The sequence below is a fragment of the Magallana gigas genome, chromosome 8 (genome assembly GCF_963853765.1).
Source record: "Magallana gigas chromosome 8, xbMagGiga1.1, whole genome shotgun sequence".
Taxonomy (NCBI): Eukaryota; Metazoa; Mollusca; class Bivalvia; order Ostreida; family Ostreidae; genus Magallana; species Magallana gigas.
The window spans coordinates 29,357,672-29,376,597 of record NC_088860.1 but is presented as its reverse complement, the minus strand read 5'-3'; the positions used below and the strand labels follow the sequence as shown (position 1 = coordinate 29,376,597).

Genomic DNA, 18,926 nt, shown 5'->3' with positions numbered 1-18,926 from the left:
CAGATTGTGATAAAATATCATATTGTACATATAATAAACAATATCATATAATATGATACAAAGTTGTATTTTAGGTATAACATTGTATCATACCATATGATAAATATTTTATATCGTAGACTTATAAAAACTAAAACCTTTTCCACTCTGTGTGATATAAACAGAAAATTCGCCTACCCATGTGATATTAACCCTAGGAGTGTGAAATAAGATTTATATTACACCCATCTCCAGCAATCTTTGGATGTTAATCACAACCCTCTCCGTTCATCATTTCATATTATGACGTAGAGCTTGGTATGCGTTGTTCAACTCCGATCTCTTTTTATGACTTCAAATAGTAATGTCGACGTCAACCTGATATACAAACAGCTTGCGCAAAATTTTTAGAGTCGCTGTACATCAGCCCGAGAGCCATCAGGTTTGCAGGCTGATATACAGCAACTTTTAATTTTCTACCACTTTTGTTATATATGTTATAACAAAATATATATATCAACTGATAAAAAGATTAAGATCAAAACGTATGAAAAGTTTGAATAAAAATTTGTACCTAGCTTCGTGCCTAGATGAGCTTCAAGAAAAGGCAAAACTGGCGTAAAACGACATAATAGTGCACAATTTCAAACTTTAGACTACCTATCCTGTAAAATTCAAAGTTTTATCTCTTTTTGAGATAAGCTCTGCACTAAATAGGTTGTGAAAATTTGCAAAATTGGCCGTAAATCGTGACCAGAAGTGACGACAGGAAAATATCAGAAATGAATGAAGTTAACATTAAGTCATATCATCTGAGACTGTGAAAATATGGTGAGATTGGTCAAATAGTGTTTGAGAAATCGCGTGCACGTAATTTGGATAAAAAAAATCGTAATAAAATTATTTTAAATGCTTTAGGAATGCATTTCTAATGTTCAAATGAAATTTGAGAGGCGGTCGTTGAGTTATAAGGAGGATAAAGGGCTCCCAATTCTTTGTCATGTTAAGAAGGCTCGAGCCCTGTTTTTGTTTATATAGGATCAATATACCAGTAAAAATCTTTTTCAAAATGATTTACCTTATTATTTACTTTAAGCATAAATAAACAGTTCCTTATGTTAAACACATTTATTTAAGGTTTTAAACTGGAATTTTTACTTCAGCATTCAAAATGTTAACAAAACCTTTGTTTACACAGTAAAGATTATGAGCTCTGTAACTTGCATAAAACTCAACGAATGACACTCAAATTTTCGTTGCCTATTAAAAATGCCTTATGAAAACATTGTAAACATTAAAATCGGAAAAATAGGTTTTGACCAAAATCATGACCTTGCCCCTTTAACCTAAGTTATGTTGCTCAGGTGAGGGATGTTGCCCATGGGTCCTTGTCTTTCATTTCTAATGCAAAGATACCTGCATAAAATCACTGTTTATAACAATATGTAGAAGTTAAGCTAGAATAAATATGAGTAGGAATATCAATTTTAATAGATTCTTTACTTGACGGTTTCACAATTAAATTCACTTTAATACCTCAATTCATCAATTATTCACCTTAAATTGTTGACCAGCTTGGATTAATAACTGTGTGGGATTCTTTAATCATCGATACTTTTTCCAGTTTTGTGTCTTCATGCTGTCGGGAACTATTTATGTGTGTGTGACAGGACTAGACTTGTTCAAGCAACACTTCTATGGGGATAAGGTAAAAGAAGGTTCAACAGGAGATACCGTAAACCAACTTTTATTTGCGGTGACTTTATTTCATGATTCACTTCCGATAAACTGGTTCACGATGTGTAATGTTTGCCACCAAGCGTTAATCCAGACATGTGTTATTATAACAAACATACATGGACTGCTTAACTGCGAGAAATATTCCCCACTCCGAGGCTTTTGCCTACCTTGCGAAAATTTCTCGCAGACGAATAAAAGTTGGTTTGACGTTGTCTACAAGAAAAGCTTGTCATTTTCAAGCTTTTTCTGTTTTTTTCATTCCCTTTGGTCTTTTTCTTATTTTCAATCTTTTACTGTATATATATTATCAATGAATGGACATGATATTTGTTTCAGTATTACCCATTCCCAGCTGTCTTGTATCCTCTGAACATGGCCTATGACATAGTATATGGTGAACCAGATGTAAGTGGCAAGATACATGTAATTTATTTGACAAAATCTTTTATGTCATCTGTAATTTTGATAGCTTGACACACAAATATGTATATATGATGGATCTTAAAGGGATCTTTTTAGCAAACGTGAACCAGAAGTTTGACAGAGGATATATATGGATTAATCTTTCCCCCAATAAATGCAATGCTATATTTTGTGACAATGATTTATTTTTGCAAATATGTTTCTTTATATAATTCCCAGTAGAGCAAAAACCTTCAATTTTGTGTGAACTCTTTAGCGGTTCAAAAGGTCAGATTTTTTAAATCACAATGATTACCGCGTGAATTTACAGTTAGAGGATTGCCATATTATGAACATATAAACTGTTGTGTTAATAATTCTGATCGATTTCCTTTTCTTAAACGTAATTGTAAACAAAAAACAATAGTGTAAGAAATTTCACTGGGAAATGATACATTATCGGTTTTTCTGAGAACCCTACTTGCATCACAGGATTTGAAAATGTAACGAGTTCATATCCTGGTTAACTTTTTGGTTTTCCTGGGCTGAAGGCTATAGTTTTCGTTCTTTTTTATTGAGTCGGCTCGCAAAACAATCGAATCTTTGTTATCATAGCCGTTTCTGCGAAAATTTTGCCCTACATTATTCATGCGCTAAGAAAATAGTGCGTGCATTAACAACTTTTGTTTACGTAATTGCTTATTTGAAAGGGTTAAACAATCAGATTTTTGTGAAATCACTGCCCATGATCTCGACAACTTACACGGGGTAAACCTTGTTCCGTACTAATGAAGGTAACTAATTGAGAAGCTCCGAATGGAAAATGTGCGTAAAATCGATTTTTAGAAAAACACAGTTCTTTTATAATTTGAGCTAGCAAAGCGAAAAGACCCTTGCTGTCATCAGCACTCTCGTAGTGGATTTTGAGCACAAACGTGAAATGATAATGTGTGACATAATGCAAATAGTTCTTATTTCTTCGTCATTGAAATAGACTGGTCCTCTGTCTATCGTACGAAATAAGTATATCGCTCCCGCATATCAGAAAAGCATTGCCAGTGTATCATTAAAATATCAGCAAAACGTGTTAATAATTTCTCATTTCTTTCTTATTCTTTGTCTATGAAAACATTACTAACAATGCCTTTACAAAATAAAACATCCAATTCATCCCTCAGGTAATCTTTTTATTTAAAGGTGTAAATGCATTACATGGATGAGTATGAAAACGACCTGTCTAACTCTACGTGATTGCCATGTTAGTCAGTGACTTACAGGTTTAAAATAGCGTGTGTGTTTACAAAAGATTTTGCAGGAATAATTAACATAGTAGTAATTACTTTATGTACATGATTGTATTAAAGAAAGATTCTCGTATAAAATTCCACAATTCTTCTTGTCATGTTCTATGTTCATTATAAACACTAGCCTAAGTAAATAAACTGGCGTGAATGTCGCGTAAAATTCAGATTCGTAATAAACAAAATGAAAATGGGAAACGGCGAAATGTTCAATCAGCAGTTTAAGTAGAAACATCAAGCATGAGGAATTTAATAGTATAAGACTGTATATGTTTATCTGTGAAAAACCATTGTAGTATTTATCTAAAACAGTAATTGCACTGAGTTATATCGTGTATTTTAATTGTTTTTTTTGGGTCAAATCAGAGAAGGTTACTATGAGAACATCATGTTTATCAACCCATAGCAAAAGTTCGTATGTGTAAAAAAAAGTTGCAATTTACTGAGCTATGTGTTTAGGATGCTGGATAAGGTTAAGTTTTTTGGAATAGGTCACATGTTTAATAGATAATAGTACTTTTTAAACTTGCATAGTTGATTAAACTATAATATAAATGAATCGGAGATGTAGCGTCAGATGCAAAGCCTGATCTCCATTTTCAAGGACGCTAAAAAATATATCTTAGTTATTATTGGTCCTAACTAAACCAAACTTGAATGGATGGTGTCTTATGATGCTGATGCGCCTGACAGGCATGGATGATGAATCTGAGCCATAGGTTTCGGATACTGGAGAAGGTTAAGGTTTTAAGACCTGGTTAATTTTTTTGAAACAGGTGCACTTAGATGATGATTTCTTTGTTATTACTAGTCCTAACTTCACTAAACTAATGATGTTGATGCACATGGCAGGCTTGAATGCTGAATCTGAGCCATAGGTTTCGAATGCTGGATGAGGTTTAGATTTTTGGAACAGGTCACATGTTTTATAGATAATAGCTTGCACAGTTGATTTACTATAATATAAATGAATCGTAGAGGTAGCTTTAGATGCAGAGCCTGATCTCCATTATCAAGGATGCTTGTTTCATATGATACAATATCATATTATATATCAAATATGATACAGTATAATACAATACAATATCATACTATATTATACATTCTGATATTATGATGTACAACATTGTGATATTTTATGTGATATCATATTGCATAATATAATACTATATCGTATCATATATTATGATATTGTATTATTTGATCAAAAACAATAATATAAAACACTATACAATGTCATATCATGTGTTACAATATCATATCTCATCATTATTTATAACGGTATTTTATTGTATTATGAGATATATATTGTAAGTATGATAGGATGCAATCTTGTATTTTATATTATTGTATTGATAAACATTGCATCTTACAATACCGTATGAAATGATCATAATTATGACTATCATACAATTTTTTAACAGAGGATATACGATATTATGTCAAAACAGTATCCATGAATATCCAAGATTATAAAGTATGAATTTCATATAATGTCATAAAGGTGGTCTCATAAAGGTGATGCCTCGTCTCGGTAAGCTTTGTAATCTGCGATTACCTAAGTTTTGGTTGTACTTGTTTTAACATTTATTAAGTTAACTTGTCTCCAAACTTATGTTTAATCTAACTCTAACAAATGAAACATCTCACTGCATGTCAATCGTTTTGGGGACCTAACTTTAACTGTGATCCCGAGGCTAATTACAGGGGCCGCAAGAGGGTTTTTTTACTTTCAGCATAGAAAAATGTAGGGAAAATGTTTTAAAATCATCTTCTCAGGAAATACATTTCTAAGCTTAGTTATTTACTATGTTAACATCCTCATATCTTCATATCCTCATATCAAGGTCACAGTGACCTTTCACTTTTTATGATTTTTCATAGCTCATTTTAGAATTTTTGTTAGATTGGTTAGTTGATGCATCTTAGATCTTAGGATGAGATGTCCAATGAAGTAGGCTTCTTTTTTTGTATTGTTAAATGTATTGCCAAATCTTAGGATATTTGAGAGTTTTGCAATATTTTTAAAAGCTTCATAACTAAACATGTCGAAATAGAATGATAAAAAGAAGAATAGTAATTGTTAAGGTGAACGGCGTGGCCCATGGGCCATTTGGCGCCTTTCTAAGAATACCAGTTACATTGATATTCAAGTGTTAAATCTGTAATTAAGAGTAGATACAGTATATTTATTTGATATTGTAAAACGTTACAGAAACCATTTTTTGGGGGCATAGCAGCATTTCGAATCAATACGTCATCAGACCATGAAGTTTTTGAGCACCAAGGTGTTGTTGAATATCACAGGCCCGGACAGGATATAGAGGTGGACCTGCGGGGTCAGCACTACCACACTGCTGTGGTGTACGAATTTGTTTTGTGCTCAGCGGTGGTGATTGCACTCTCCTTGTTAGTATTGTGGCATGTAAGAATGATCAGCTATGGAGAAACAAACATTGAGGTGTATATCAACCGTAAGGAAGTGGATAGATTGAAAAAGTTAGGGTTGGTAAGTTCACAAAAAAGTGAGCAGAAATCAGATTGTTTGCTCACATCCACTACATAATAAACTATTGTTATATTTCAAGATGTGTTGTCTGTATGTAATACTTAATATAATATGAATTTAAACAATTTGATGAATGAATATAAGAAGTCATATACATATTTTAATAATAATGTCATTGTTGAATTTCTGTACTAGACGCTAATTTAGACTCTAACACTTTCTTCACTTTAAGCCAAAAGAACTGATTATATATGTATTAAAATGTTCTTCGGTTATTCTTGTATTTCAAACTTATAGGTTTATACCAACCCTTATCACTATGGCTTTTTGAGAAACTGGCAACATTTTTTTGGTCTTGGCAATGGAAGGTGAGTACAGATATTTAATTATCTGGCATGACATAGTCAAAGGGAAATGAATATAAGATTTTATCGTTCAGACATTATATAAAGATTTTTGTGCAAAATGCATATTTAAAATCTGACCCAATACTGAATTACATATTCAATGTGACCTTGAACAAATTATATAAAGTAAACATGAATCATAATTTTGCAGAAATTCTAGGTTATTTTAATGTAAATTAAGTTATATCTTTTTAAAGCATTCTTACTAAACATTGAAAATGATACATTTATCAACACTTTCAAAAGACTTATGAGTTATGACTACATATTAGACGTTTCTTAAGACGTTTTGGGACTGTTTATAGTCCTCAAATTAGTATATATGAATTGCTTCATTTACAGATAATGATCATGACTCTTGGATGTTTTGTAGAACGTTTGCAAGGAATGTGCTTTTCCCTTCGACTCACCTTCCTCCTGGGAATGGATTGACATATTCCCGTGCCCAAAACAGAAGGGAGAAAGAAATAGAAAATAAGGGTCTCATGTTATTATGACAGCGGAAGTGTAACTAAATGCCCTCTCTTACTGAGGTTTGTATATATAAAATGACTTGGTATTTGTGTGCTTAATTTGTTCAGCATATTTTATTGTTCAAGAATATTAAGAAGATATGGCAACACCTCAATTTTATGACAAGATTTTAGATAAACAATTTCAACAAATTTTCATAATGTTTTTCAACAATATTGGAATCTAATCTTCACAGCATAGCTCAATAGATTAAAGCAGTAGATACTGATAAGCAAATTGAAACCCTCTGGAGCTATTATATTTTTGGTTTTTTAAATTTTTTCAAATGTATCCTTTGGCAAATATATAAAGGTTTGAAACTTTAAAATGGTGATTATTTTAAATATGAAGTTCTATTATCCACATTGATATCTCAAAAAGTGTACCATATCACTTTAAATGATAGAATGAGCTTTGTGGTATCACAAACTACATGGTGCTTGTATAGTTATATAGTTAGTTAGAAAAAAACATTACATTTGATTTTAATGTTAGAAATGTAACTTCTATATAAATATATTATTTTTGAAAAAAGTTTTCAGTATTGACTTTTTAGATAAATCCAAAGATGCTTTTTTTTTCAAAACGTTGCAGAGCTGTCAATATAAATTATAAATTTAGAACTGACTTTTAGCCAATAAATTACCAAATGCCTGCACCAGAGTAACTGCTTATACATTTGATATTTTGAGATATGTGAGATTATGTCCATTAGCTATAAGTGAATTATATCTGATAAGTAATAATTGTGATATTAATCAAAAACCTACTTTCATTTTCATCTGTCCTTCTGTAAACTTTTTACATTTTGAACTTCTTCTCTAAAACCGCTTGGCCAATTTCAACCAAATGTGGCACAAATCTTTCTTATGGGAATGCTAATATAAACTGCAGAAACGAAAGACCGATCTTTATTCAAAGCGGAGAAAACCTCGAAAATGTAGAAAAAGGGGGTGTATTTTAAAAAATCTTCTTAGAACTACGGAGTCAAATTCAACGTAATTTAGCAGAACTAATCCTTATGGAAAGGCAAATATAAATTGCAAAAATTATGGGCTTATTCTGTTTCAAATCTGAGTTATTACTAAAATATTAATAAAGGAAATGCGTGTTTCAAACTTAGGGTTCGGTATTCCATACTTCTAAAATGGGACGGTGTAAAAGTAGGTTCATAGTATGATAAACGGGTCGATCTGACAAAGTTGTGCAACAGTTCGCGTGCAAAGGGAATCTTTGAAACATGCAAGATACATTGGTGCCGATTTTGTGAAGTAAATTGAGGTGAAATATTTCAATGCTTTGACAGTTTTCACATTTGACGGTGGTGTTATGTTAGCTTGTTTTGATATTCGTTCATTTTCATATTATGTATGCTTTGTAACCTGGGAAACTATCGCCTGTACTTTGTAATTTTTACTAAATTAAATATTATTTACATTTTCCTCATGTTATATTTTTAGGACTCATATTTGTTATTTGTTATCGATTATTCTAAAGTAATATTTACTTTTGTTATAATAAATTTGTAAACTTTACAAGCCTTTTCATTTCAAACCAATTTTTTTTATAGAGTATGGGTTTCTAACCTTCCCATAATACACTGTTTCCGGTTACATGAGCATTGGGAATAGAGGTTTTGATGTAAAATGGGTTTATTTTATGAGTTTCTTACTTTAATGGAAAATTGTGAGTAGGAATAATCGAAGTGCAGAGTTTTCAATCCCATAACTGAACGAAACTGAATGTAATAGATATTTAACACTGAGGATATGCGTATAACATATATAAAGTTTTTAGGACAAACAAATATTATTTTTATGATGGAAAGAAAGAAGAAATCCGGCGGTGCTTTTTCAACGTTGGAAATTGAGACCATAAGCCGTTAAATTGTGACGTGGGGTCATTTTTCAACAGCTCTCTTGAATTCTTTTTGATCTTTGGCCTTTCCCTGTTGAAAAATGACCTTGTTGGAAATTGTCCCTAAATACAGAGTTTTTAACTGTAATGAACTGGAACTTGATTGCTCGATTTAAATAAATTCATATTTTTAAGGGGGTATTGGACATTTCTGAAACCCTAGATATAACAGTTTTAATAAACGAAATTTTAAAAGTCTTAAAAATTTACAGGGGGGTTGCATTTAACCCAACCCTACGAATTATCATCTACTTAAAGCAATAAGAGCTTCAATTTCATAATAAAAATTACATTATTTTTCTTCTATACAACAGTTAGGTTCTTATATTCAATTATAAACGGTTTTTAAATCCTGTTGTTCATCATTAATGTATATAGTAACATTCAAAATAATCATAATAGCACATTATTACAACAAAAAACTACGAAAAAATACTAGTTTTTAAGATGGATATAGATAGTGACATGTACTTAAGTTAATATGTAGCATTGTACGGGAATAAGTATGCATTGAAATGTACATGTAGCCTCAAACCTCTAGCGTTTTTGAAACCACAACTGTAATATAAAATTATACATATATATTCCATTATACATCATTTTAATATCTAGAAAATAAACGTTTTTTCAATCCTGTTTATCTCCAATGTATATTGTGACATTCAAAATAATCACAATAGCACATTAGTACAACAAAATAAACTACGAAAAAATACCAGTCTAATGCGCACCGCCCCCCCCCCCCCCCCCCGCGAAAAATGGAGGGCATGTTGCTTTGCTGCTGTCTCTGTTGGTATGTTGGTCGGTCGGTCGGTCCACCAATAGTTTCTCTTCATTTTCCTTGCAGAGGTTGCACGTATCGAAATGAAATTTGCTATACAGATTTATCATGATAACATCTAGGTCAAATTCGATTTTGGGTACGATCAAGCAATTTTCGACAGAGTTATGCCCCTTGGAGTTAGAAAAATTCCAATTATTTGCAGTTTCCGTTCATTTTCTTCGTGGATGTTTCCAAGGGAGGGGCATAAGTGTTTCACAAACATCTCTTGTTAAGATGGATATAGATAGTGACATATACTTAACATGTAGCACTGTACAGGAATTAGTATGCACTGAACAGGTCGGGTACACTACCTTATATGGATACCATTCTGTACGTCAAACAGATTCTCCAATACTGTGAATGAGTTGCAAAGCATGACGGTCTACAACATGTTTACGATTCAACAAACGCACGTGGTTTTTGTCTGTTTTATACACAATATTTAATTGCTTGCCCCTGAATATTTGTACATCTTGATTTTTACTTTAGAAGGTAAAAGTGGAAAGATCACGTACCATTAACTTTTTCCATGCTCACATTGAAAAATACTGTTGTTTTAGCTGATTAATTGTTGCTTCAAAAATGATTAGTATAAAAGGACTGGCAAATAATAAAATGATAAAAAAAATAACTGCATAATTGTTTGTTGGTGACTTAACACAGTGCACTAGAAATAAATACAGGTAACCGTACATTTTTGAATTACGTGAATAGCCACGGTAGTAGAAATGCACAAGTATACAAATGCAGAAGCGCAAGCTATATGTATGCAGCATATAGTATTTTGTACGTTAGCATTCTGATGAATATCCTCTCTTTTGAACATTGACAACAGGCACGTAGCATCGTTTTTGAAAGGGGGGGGGGAGACTCATTCAAAAAATCTTGACAAGCAAGAGAAAAAAAAAGGATAAGGTTACATAACCAAAATCCTGAAAATCGTAATCCGGGGGGGGGGGGGGGGGGGGGGTAGTATCCTTCAATTTCCCTGTTCATTTCCTTATTTTCAATTCATTTTTTACATGGTCCCATAAAGTTTTTTTTTTGGGGGGGGGGAGCAACTCCATGTTAATTCAATTTTTTGTATGTAAATTTAAGAAAAATGTTTGCTGCGGAAAAAAGTGATGCTACGTGCCTGGACAATGGGGTATTTGAATAGGTTGATATAAGTCTTCATATGCAATATTCTTCAAATGTAAGCATAGAAACTGACATAATTTTCCATATTAATTTCATAAATTCTGAAAAATCATTGAAAATGAGTTTCCAAAGGACAAGTCAAAATGGTATATATTTTCAAAACGCTTTGTATACACTGAAATTTGTGGTAGCCCACAATGCCTTGTAACTCATTTACCTGATTTGTTTGTCGATAAAAGTAAACAGATGGCTAATTTAGTATGCAAATTTATGCCGACGTCACAAAATCTAGTTCTACCGTTTTTCAAAATACAAGTGTATTAAAATTATATATATAGATCAGCCGGACTGAATTATATTGAAATGAACTTTGAAAATGAATGCTGTGAAATTGTTCTCTTAAAAAAATCACTTAAAGTGTTAGCCTATTGTCATCTTACAGTTTACTGCAGCTGGGAAGGTGCAGAGATGCATCGTAAATTTTGCGGTAAATTTACTAGGAGGATGCATATGAAATGTTTTTTTTTTAAAATACAGTTTAGATATACAAAGTTGGTGTAAATACAACATTCACAATATGTTATATTGTAAATTGTGCATTTATACCCACCAACAAAATTTACAATTTATATATGACGATTTTAATTTACTAGGTAAGTATAAATACAAAAATCTGATAGTCCATGTTGAAAATAAACTTTTGAATTACTTAGATAAAAATATTTATTAAAATGATCATCGTTGATGAACAGATTTCAACTTATTGAGAGCATCAGTAAGTTTAATATAGATAAAGCACATGTAACCTTGGTTCTCTCTTAAAAGCGAAGAAATATCATGTCTGATCAGGTGTAACCGAAATTTATGACTGTCAATTTATGTAATTAGCATGATTTTACAAACGAAGTTGAATCATTGTTTAACCGTAGTGTTCACCTGTAGGCATGTGTGTAGAAAATATCTTTCTTAATCATGTGTATTCTGTTATTTAAGAGTATAAGAGAAAAAAATAGAGCCACGATTATAAATAATTAAAATTTCCCCTTTTTACGCATAAACTTATCATTTAATGTGCACTTGGAGAAGAAGACGGATCGCTTTTGAATTAATTGCTATAATTTATGAGACCATTGTCACGTGAAAGTTTTATCTGAAATGATTGTCTAATGTCGGGATTTACATCTCCTGTCTCGCTCAGTTCGTAAGTATAACGTTTTATTTCTGCAGACTTGTGTTAGCATTGAATTGAATATGATTCTTCTCGAAGAAGTTTAATACTTTCTGTTTAGATCATGTACAAACAGAAAAAAAACCGCGTAAAGCAGTTGTTTTAAGTTTACTTCGTTTACCTGCAATGTACGTTTTTCATCTCGCACGCTAAAATCATAAACAATCACTACAATGTGACAAACAATATAACAAGAAACAAGCACTGTGACTACGTTCTTCAGACTCAGCGGCCGGGGTTTTAGAATTAATTTTAGATCTTGTGTATTTATTACTACACAATTGTTTATAGAAAGGGAGTGCCTTTCCTGACATGATTATTTATACAACATGACTTGATAATTAATTATACCAGGAAGGACAGGCGAAAGATTGAAACATTTTTGGATCATTCGGCATTTAACTTAAGTTTAATAAGTACACTGACACACTAACAACATTATTTATTTAGAAACTAATAATATCTGCAAAATAAATGCTGACCCAATGTTGTTGATAAACCCAAAGCAAATCGGGTTGCACGGTCCTCTAAATGCATAAACTACACACTGTAATGAGGTGTTTGTAAAAAAGAATAAAGGAAACTTCAATCAATAAAACACAAAATACATTTACTATTTGAGAGAATTTCCAAGGTATCCGTATTATTTTGCACAGATAGTTCTGCCTTACCTCGCATGGAAAATGAAAATATTAAATTTACATAGTAAAATTATCGCAAATATGTCTCGGACCTCCTCCTCCCCCGGCAACCCTCCCCCTGCTATAGGTATACTACCTAACCCCCTCCACCGATTAGGAATTTCATGATTTTGGGAATAAGGCTTTTTCTTTGGTCAAGATTTCTGATGATTAGTGTAGCCCCATGTTTCCATGTTTCCACATAAAAGTTTTTTACCCAGGAAAACTGGCTATATTGCGAATAGCCTCCCCTGGCTAGGAGGAAAGAACACTATACAACAACGGTTCAAAGTACCCAAGGCTGAAATCGAAGACTTATGTCTTGTATGTTCTTCCGTGCATTTCCGTCTGAAAAATCTTTTAAAATATTCGACTAGTTGGCAAAAAGTAACGCCATCATCACTCTTGATTACAAAAGGCGCGGAGTTCCCCGATAGTTAGAGAGTTCAGTTTGTGACAAGACATGGCGATAGATATACGAGGGTTGTTCGATGTGTACAGTTTGTGACAAGACATGGCGATAGATATACGAGGTTTGTTCGATGTGTTCTGTGTATTGTACGATATCGCAAGAGCATTCGACTCAAATAGTAAAATGAACATTACATCCCTTTATTGTATTCTCCACGGCTATATATTTACACATACTTTCAATCACTGAATGAATTTCTGAAATGCGTCACGGTACGCATATTTAGGTAGACTTTTGAGGCTCTGACGTGATGGCTGAGCAAATGGCTTTTAACGACGACCAGATAAAAAAGTCTAGGTTGTCGGAAAAAGAAAAAAAGGCAAAGTGCTAGATCAGGCGAGGATAGTGGATCCGGATGTGTTAAGACGATAACCGACGACTTTAAAAAATTGCTTTACGAATGGAATCAACGATTCATACCAGGAAGCTAGCAGTGTGGGAAAAGAAAACGTGCTGACAAATTTCTTGATATATGTGATGGACAAAGAACCGAGCATGTTTTCAAATCGTTTGTATTTGATTATAAAGAGGATTCCAAAAAAAGTTGGCACCAGGTCTAACAGACGACCATTTTGTTCTTTAACGTAACATTATACACGGATGTGTAAAGTTTCATCAGGGTAGACAAAACCCATGAAAAAAATGTTGAAACATTGCTAGGAATCTATATGAGATAGCTGAACGCAGTGGTTTTCAGGATGGCTGAGCAAACAGAGATATAAAAATGCTAGAAATTCTAGATCCTTTCTGAAAAAAGTTTTAACTTACAGCAGATTTAAGGATACCGATTTTTTTTTGGGGGGGGGGGGGGCGTAAAAACAACAATAGCAACAAAATTCATTATTTATATTTTAACCATATGTTTTTTAGACCATTTCTTGTATATTTGAAAATTTCAAGAAAATCTACCAATTTGTTCTTTTTAAGGGTCATCTTAAAATACAGCTCTACTATAAGAATACATGTATATAGGTAAATGTCATTTTCCGCACATCAAAGCACATTTAAAAGATATTACAATAGCAATTTTCCTTTGAATTGAATTATGTGATTAGTAATATCATTTTCTACCATATATGAAAACAATACTAAATTCTAATCGTCTGATCTCAGTGAGAGTCATCTCAAAATATCAAAATGCACCAAATTTTGCTATATTTTTTGAGTGTTACAAATGTTTATTAGTACCATGGATTCATTAAGAAAAATAACCCTAAGGATATTATTACTCTGTGTGTAAAATTTCTAAGACGTTTTCTTTTTACTGTTTCTTTTATGTTATTTTAAAAGCTTCATGAGCTCAACTAAGCCGAAGGTTCAAGCGAGCATTTCTGATAAAAATTTGTCTGTTGTCGGTCGATGAATTTTTACATTGGAATATACACAGAAAATTTTTAAAAGTCTTCTTAAAAACAATTTGGTCTGAAAATCTGATACTTGTGTGAAAACATCCTCAGGTAGAGTCGATTCAAATTTGTTCAAATCATGGTCTCCGGAGGAAGGATTGGGCCACAATATGGGAATTACTTTTTACATTGGAATATACAGGGTAAATCTTCAATAATCTTCCTCTCAAAAACTATTAGATCAGAAAAGCTTAAATTTTGACAGCATCCTCGAGCTGTGTAGATTTATATTTCTTCAAATCATGGTCCTCGGGGATAAAATGTATCTACAATGAACGGGGAAGTCAAATTTAACATGAATATATTAGAGAAAGCCTTTAAAATCGTCCTATAAAAGCATTTGGCCAGAAAAGCTTAAAATTGGGTGTAACTAAAGCATCATCATGGAGTGTAGATTTCAGATTATTCAAATCATGATCCCCACAATAAGGAGGGGGGGGGCGCTTAAATATTTACATAGCAAGATATAGATAAAAATCTTATAAAATTTTCTGGAAAAGCATTCAGCCAAAAAAAGCTTAAACCTCAAAGCACAGGTTGTGCGTATTAAAACTTGATCAACCATGATTCCCTGAAAAAAGTCGGGTCACAAAGAGGGGTTAGGACTTAATATAGGAATAGAATTTTTTTTTATATAGGTATAGAGATACTCTTCTCACACATACTTAAACAACAAATAGAGCTTGGTATTTACAGCAAAACAATTATGTGGATAAAAATCGTCAGATTTTTTTTTATACTTTTAGTGCATGATATACTGTATCTAATATTAAGCCCAATTGCATGTAGCACAACAACGTTATCAAAACATTATGTAAACGTTATCAAAATAATACAAAAACGAAATCTTTAACGCTAGAATTACGTGGATTTGTATGTTTTTTAATGCTATAATAACATTATTTAAAATGTTTTTTTTTATAACATTTACGTCTATACTACAATAATTATTAAGATAATAGTCTCGATTTTTTGGCCTTTAGTACCGATAAATCATAAGAGTACTGTCTTTTTTTAATATATTTATTTTAAACATTATTATTAATTGAAGATTACCAACTTTTTTTTTTATTTTTTCTCAAATAAGCTACGCTAATTAAAATTCAATAAAAATTTCTCAAAATTCCGGAAATCATCTGGATTTTTTTGTTTTTATAATCTTGCGCGTGCGCATTACATTCACCAGCTGTTCGCGCTTAATCACAGGATGCACTTTAGCATGTTTAGTTTATGTTTCCACAATATTACATTTGCACGGAATAACTCGGAAACGATAATACAAATACGTGTAAATTTTCATTGGAAATTTGCTATATATATTCTGTTCATATATATTTATTATTTCTTATGAGAGAAATTATAAGATAACAAAAATTATATCAACCAGAGACATAAATAACATTCTCCAATCCACACTTTGCAAAAGTTGTTTCCCTTTGCTGGGTCAACCCAAAGGTCAAAAGGGAAAACTAGGTTACACATGTTTTCTTAGTATTCGATGTTCAACTGTAGAGTTCTTTTAAAGGTAGGAACCTCATTGATGTAAAACACCAATGTTATTTTATGTAAAATATACACAATTCATACCATTACTACTACCTATTAATAGAGTCGAAAGCCTTTTAAAAATCAATAGAACAACAATATAGGCGTTTTCAGTTTTCAAGGTTTTTCTAATAAGTGTTTGTAATGAAATAAAGTCCAAGCAAAGTTAATTAAAGAACACTCAATTTTGCACTGTGACAGAATGTTGTGGGTAAGACCCCCATCCCCAATAACAGAATCTTTTTAGCTCACCTGAGCTGAAAGTTCACGTGTACTTTTCTGATCGCTTTTTGTCCGGTGTCCGTCCGTCTGTCTGTAAACTTTTTACATTTTCGACTTCTTCTGCAGAACGAGTTGTAAGCATTCATATGTAAAGGGGATTCAAATTTGTTAAAATGAAAGACCAAACTTTTTTTTAAAGAGGAGATAATTAAAAATCAATAAAAGGTTGTAAGTTTTATCTAAAATCTTCTAAAAAAACCATTTTGCCAGCAAAGCTGAAACTTGTGTGGAAACATCATCGGGTAGTGTAGATTCAAATTTGTACAAATCATTATCCCTAGGGGTAGCTAAGGTGGGGTCACAATGAGGGGTCGAATTTTTACATAGGAATATATAGTGTAAATCTTTTTTCTACAACTGATCATCAAGAAAAGCTGAAACTTCTGTTGAAGCATCATCAGATAGGGAAGATTAAAGTTTGTTCAAATCATAATCCTTAGGAATAGGGCTGGGCCACAATGGGGGTGGGGGGGGGGTATCGAGTTTTTACATTGGAATTGATAGAGTAAACTGTAAAATCTTCTCTAAAACTGATTAACCAGAAAAGCTATCACTTGTGTGAAAGCATAATCAGGTAGTGTAGATTCAAATTTGCACAAATCACGATCCCCAGGGGTAGCTAGGGTGGGGTTACTATTAGGGGTCGAAAATCTTCCTCTCTTTAACCGATCAGCCAGAAAAGCTGTTCCTTGTGTGGAAGCATCCTCAGGTAGTGTAGAATTAAGTTTGTCCCAATCATGATCCCCAGGGGTAAGGTTGGGCCACAATGGGGGTCAAATTTTTAAAAAGGAATATACAGAGAAATATCTTTTTAGAAACCTATCGGCCAGAAATGCTGAGACTGGTGTGGAAGCATCCTCAGGTAGTGTAGATTCAAATTTGTATAAATCATGATCCTTAGGGGTAGCTAAGGTGGGGTCACAATGAGGGGTAGAATTTTTACATAGGAATATATAGAGTAAATCTTCAAAAATCTTCTTCTCTTAAACCGATCAGCTAGAAAAGCTGTTACTTGTGTGAAAGCATCCTCAGGTAGGGAAGATTAAAGTTTGTTCAAATCATGTTCTCCGGGGGTAGGGAGGGGGCCACAATGGAGGGGGGGGGCAATATTACATAGGAATATATACAATTCTTGGGCCTCACATGAGGTTGAAAGTTTGATGTTGGTTTATTATCCATATATAAAGAGTTGTTTAAAATCTCGAGAACTGTAATGCTCGATTTGTGACGTGACTGTAAAATCACCCTGTTATAAAGGGGCTCATTGATAAAAATTATGCAGGGGAATTTTTATACTAGATCTGTTATACATTTTTTGGATATTTTGTATACATGCATGACTCTATAAAGCTGATTTTATTATTTTTAATTGTTGCTTAGGCGAGCGGCCCCTTGTTTATAACTTAATTTAAAGCTGAACACGACTCGTAAAAAAGTACTCTATCATAAGTCGGAGACCTCTAACGACCGGCTTATAAGCAATACATGTTGTATAGAACTTGTCATTATATAACTTTTGTGAAATGAATCTCACAAATACACACATAAATAATCAACTTTATTGTTATTTTTAAAAAAAAATCGAAACTTCCTTTTGAACAAATACAGTTTTTTGTCCACATTGGAGCACCAAAAGAGAAAGATGATGATAACTGCATAAGTCTAAAAATAGACTTATTTTGTTTAACAGTTAATAAAATGATTGACTTAAGATTATAACAAGAGATTATGATAACTGCGTAAGTCTAAAAATAGACATATTACATGTATATGTAATACTAGTAAATGATGAAATGATTGGCTAAAGAAGGGGGTCTTATAGAACTCGCTTGTACAGAATAGAGACATGCTCATTGCGATTTGAACGCATGATATATATGATACATTATACTTCAGATATGTTTAGCGCTGTACAAACGGTAGCATATGCAGTACACGACAAGATATATACAGCATGATATTTACACATTAAATGCAAGAAATCTATTCATGAGTCGTCATTAGTTTTAAAAACTACTGATTATTTCCCCCTCAACACCTCCTCGAACGATTTCCTAGATTTGCGCCTGATTCACCATAACAAAAAGGACAACAAGAGGTCCATGGGCCACATCGCTCACCTGAGCAACACTGGCTTTATATGGACGCTCAAAGGATATTGTGCCTTATGGCCCCTCTGTAGATTATCAAAATATGAATTTCCGAATTTTACACTTTACACATTTATATATATATAAAATTTTTGACATTTTTACCTTTATGGAATACCATTTTTACCGAAAAAAGATCATGCTCAATATATTTAAATAAATTTCCTGTAGGGGTTTACGGTTAACATTCGGTTCCCTTTATTTTAGCCCCCACCCCATCCACCACTTTATAATTAAAGCGATCAAAATACACGAGGGCATAAATTAAAGGTTTCTCCCTCAACTACCTACTAGTTATTTTATTTTATTAAAAAAATCCCTATATGTGAAAGAAGAAAAGCGTACCTCAATGCGCTCAAATAAAAAAAACATTCAAAAAATTAATGTAATTGGTCTTCTCCACCATAATAGATTGTCGTTTACCAGGCG

General features: G+C 32.6%; 1 protein-coding gene across 3 annotated transcripts in view; it reads left to right on the top strand.

The window, feature by feature from the left end:
* Positions 1-18,926, top strand: part of LOC105337501 (palmitoyltransferase ZDHHC16) — a 41,993-nt gene that overhangs the window by 19,979 nt on the left and 3,088 nt on the right. For 2 of the 3 annotated variants that reach the window (XM_034474584.2, XM_066069066.1), the window contains 5 exons: positions 1,554-1,687; positions 2,056-2,124; positions 5,638-5,931; positions 6,229-6,299; positions 6,712-8,381. In XM_034474584.2, coding sequence (XP_034330475.1) covers positions 1,554-1,687; positions 2,056-2,124; positions 5,638-5,931; positions 6,229-6,299; positions 6,712-6,835 — 692 coding nt within the window. In that variant the 3' untranslated portion in view covers positions 6,836-8,381. Of the gene's footprint in view, positions 1-1,553; positions 1,688-2,055; positions 2,125-5,637; positions 5,932-6,228; positions 6,300-6,711; positions 8,382-18,926 lie in introns of those variants that run through there. The other variant, XM_066069067.1, reaches the window with a different exon arrangement.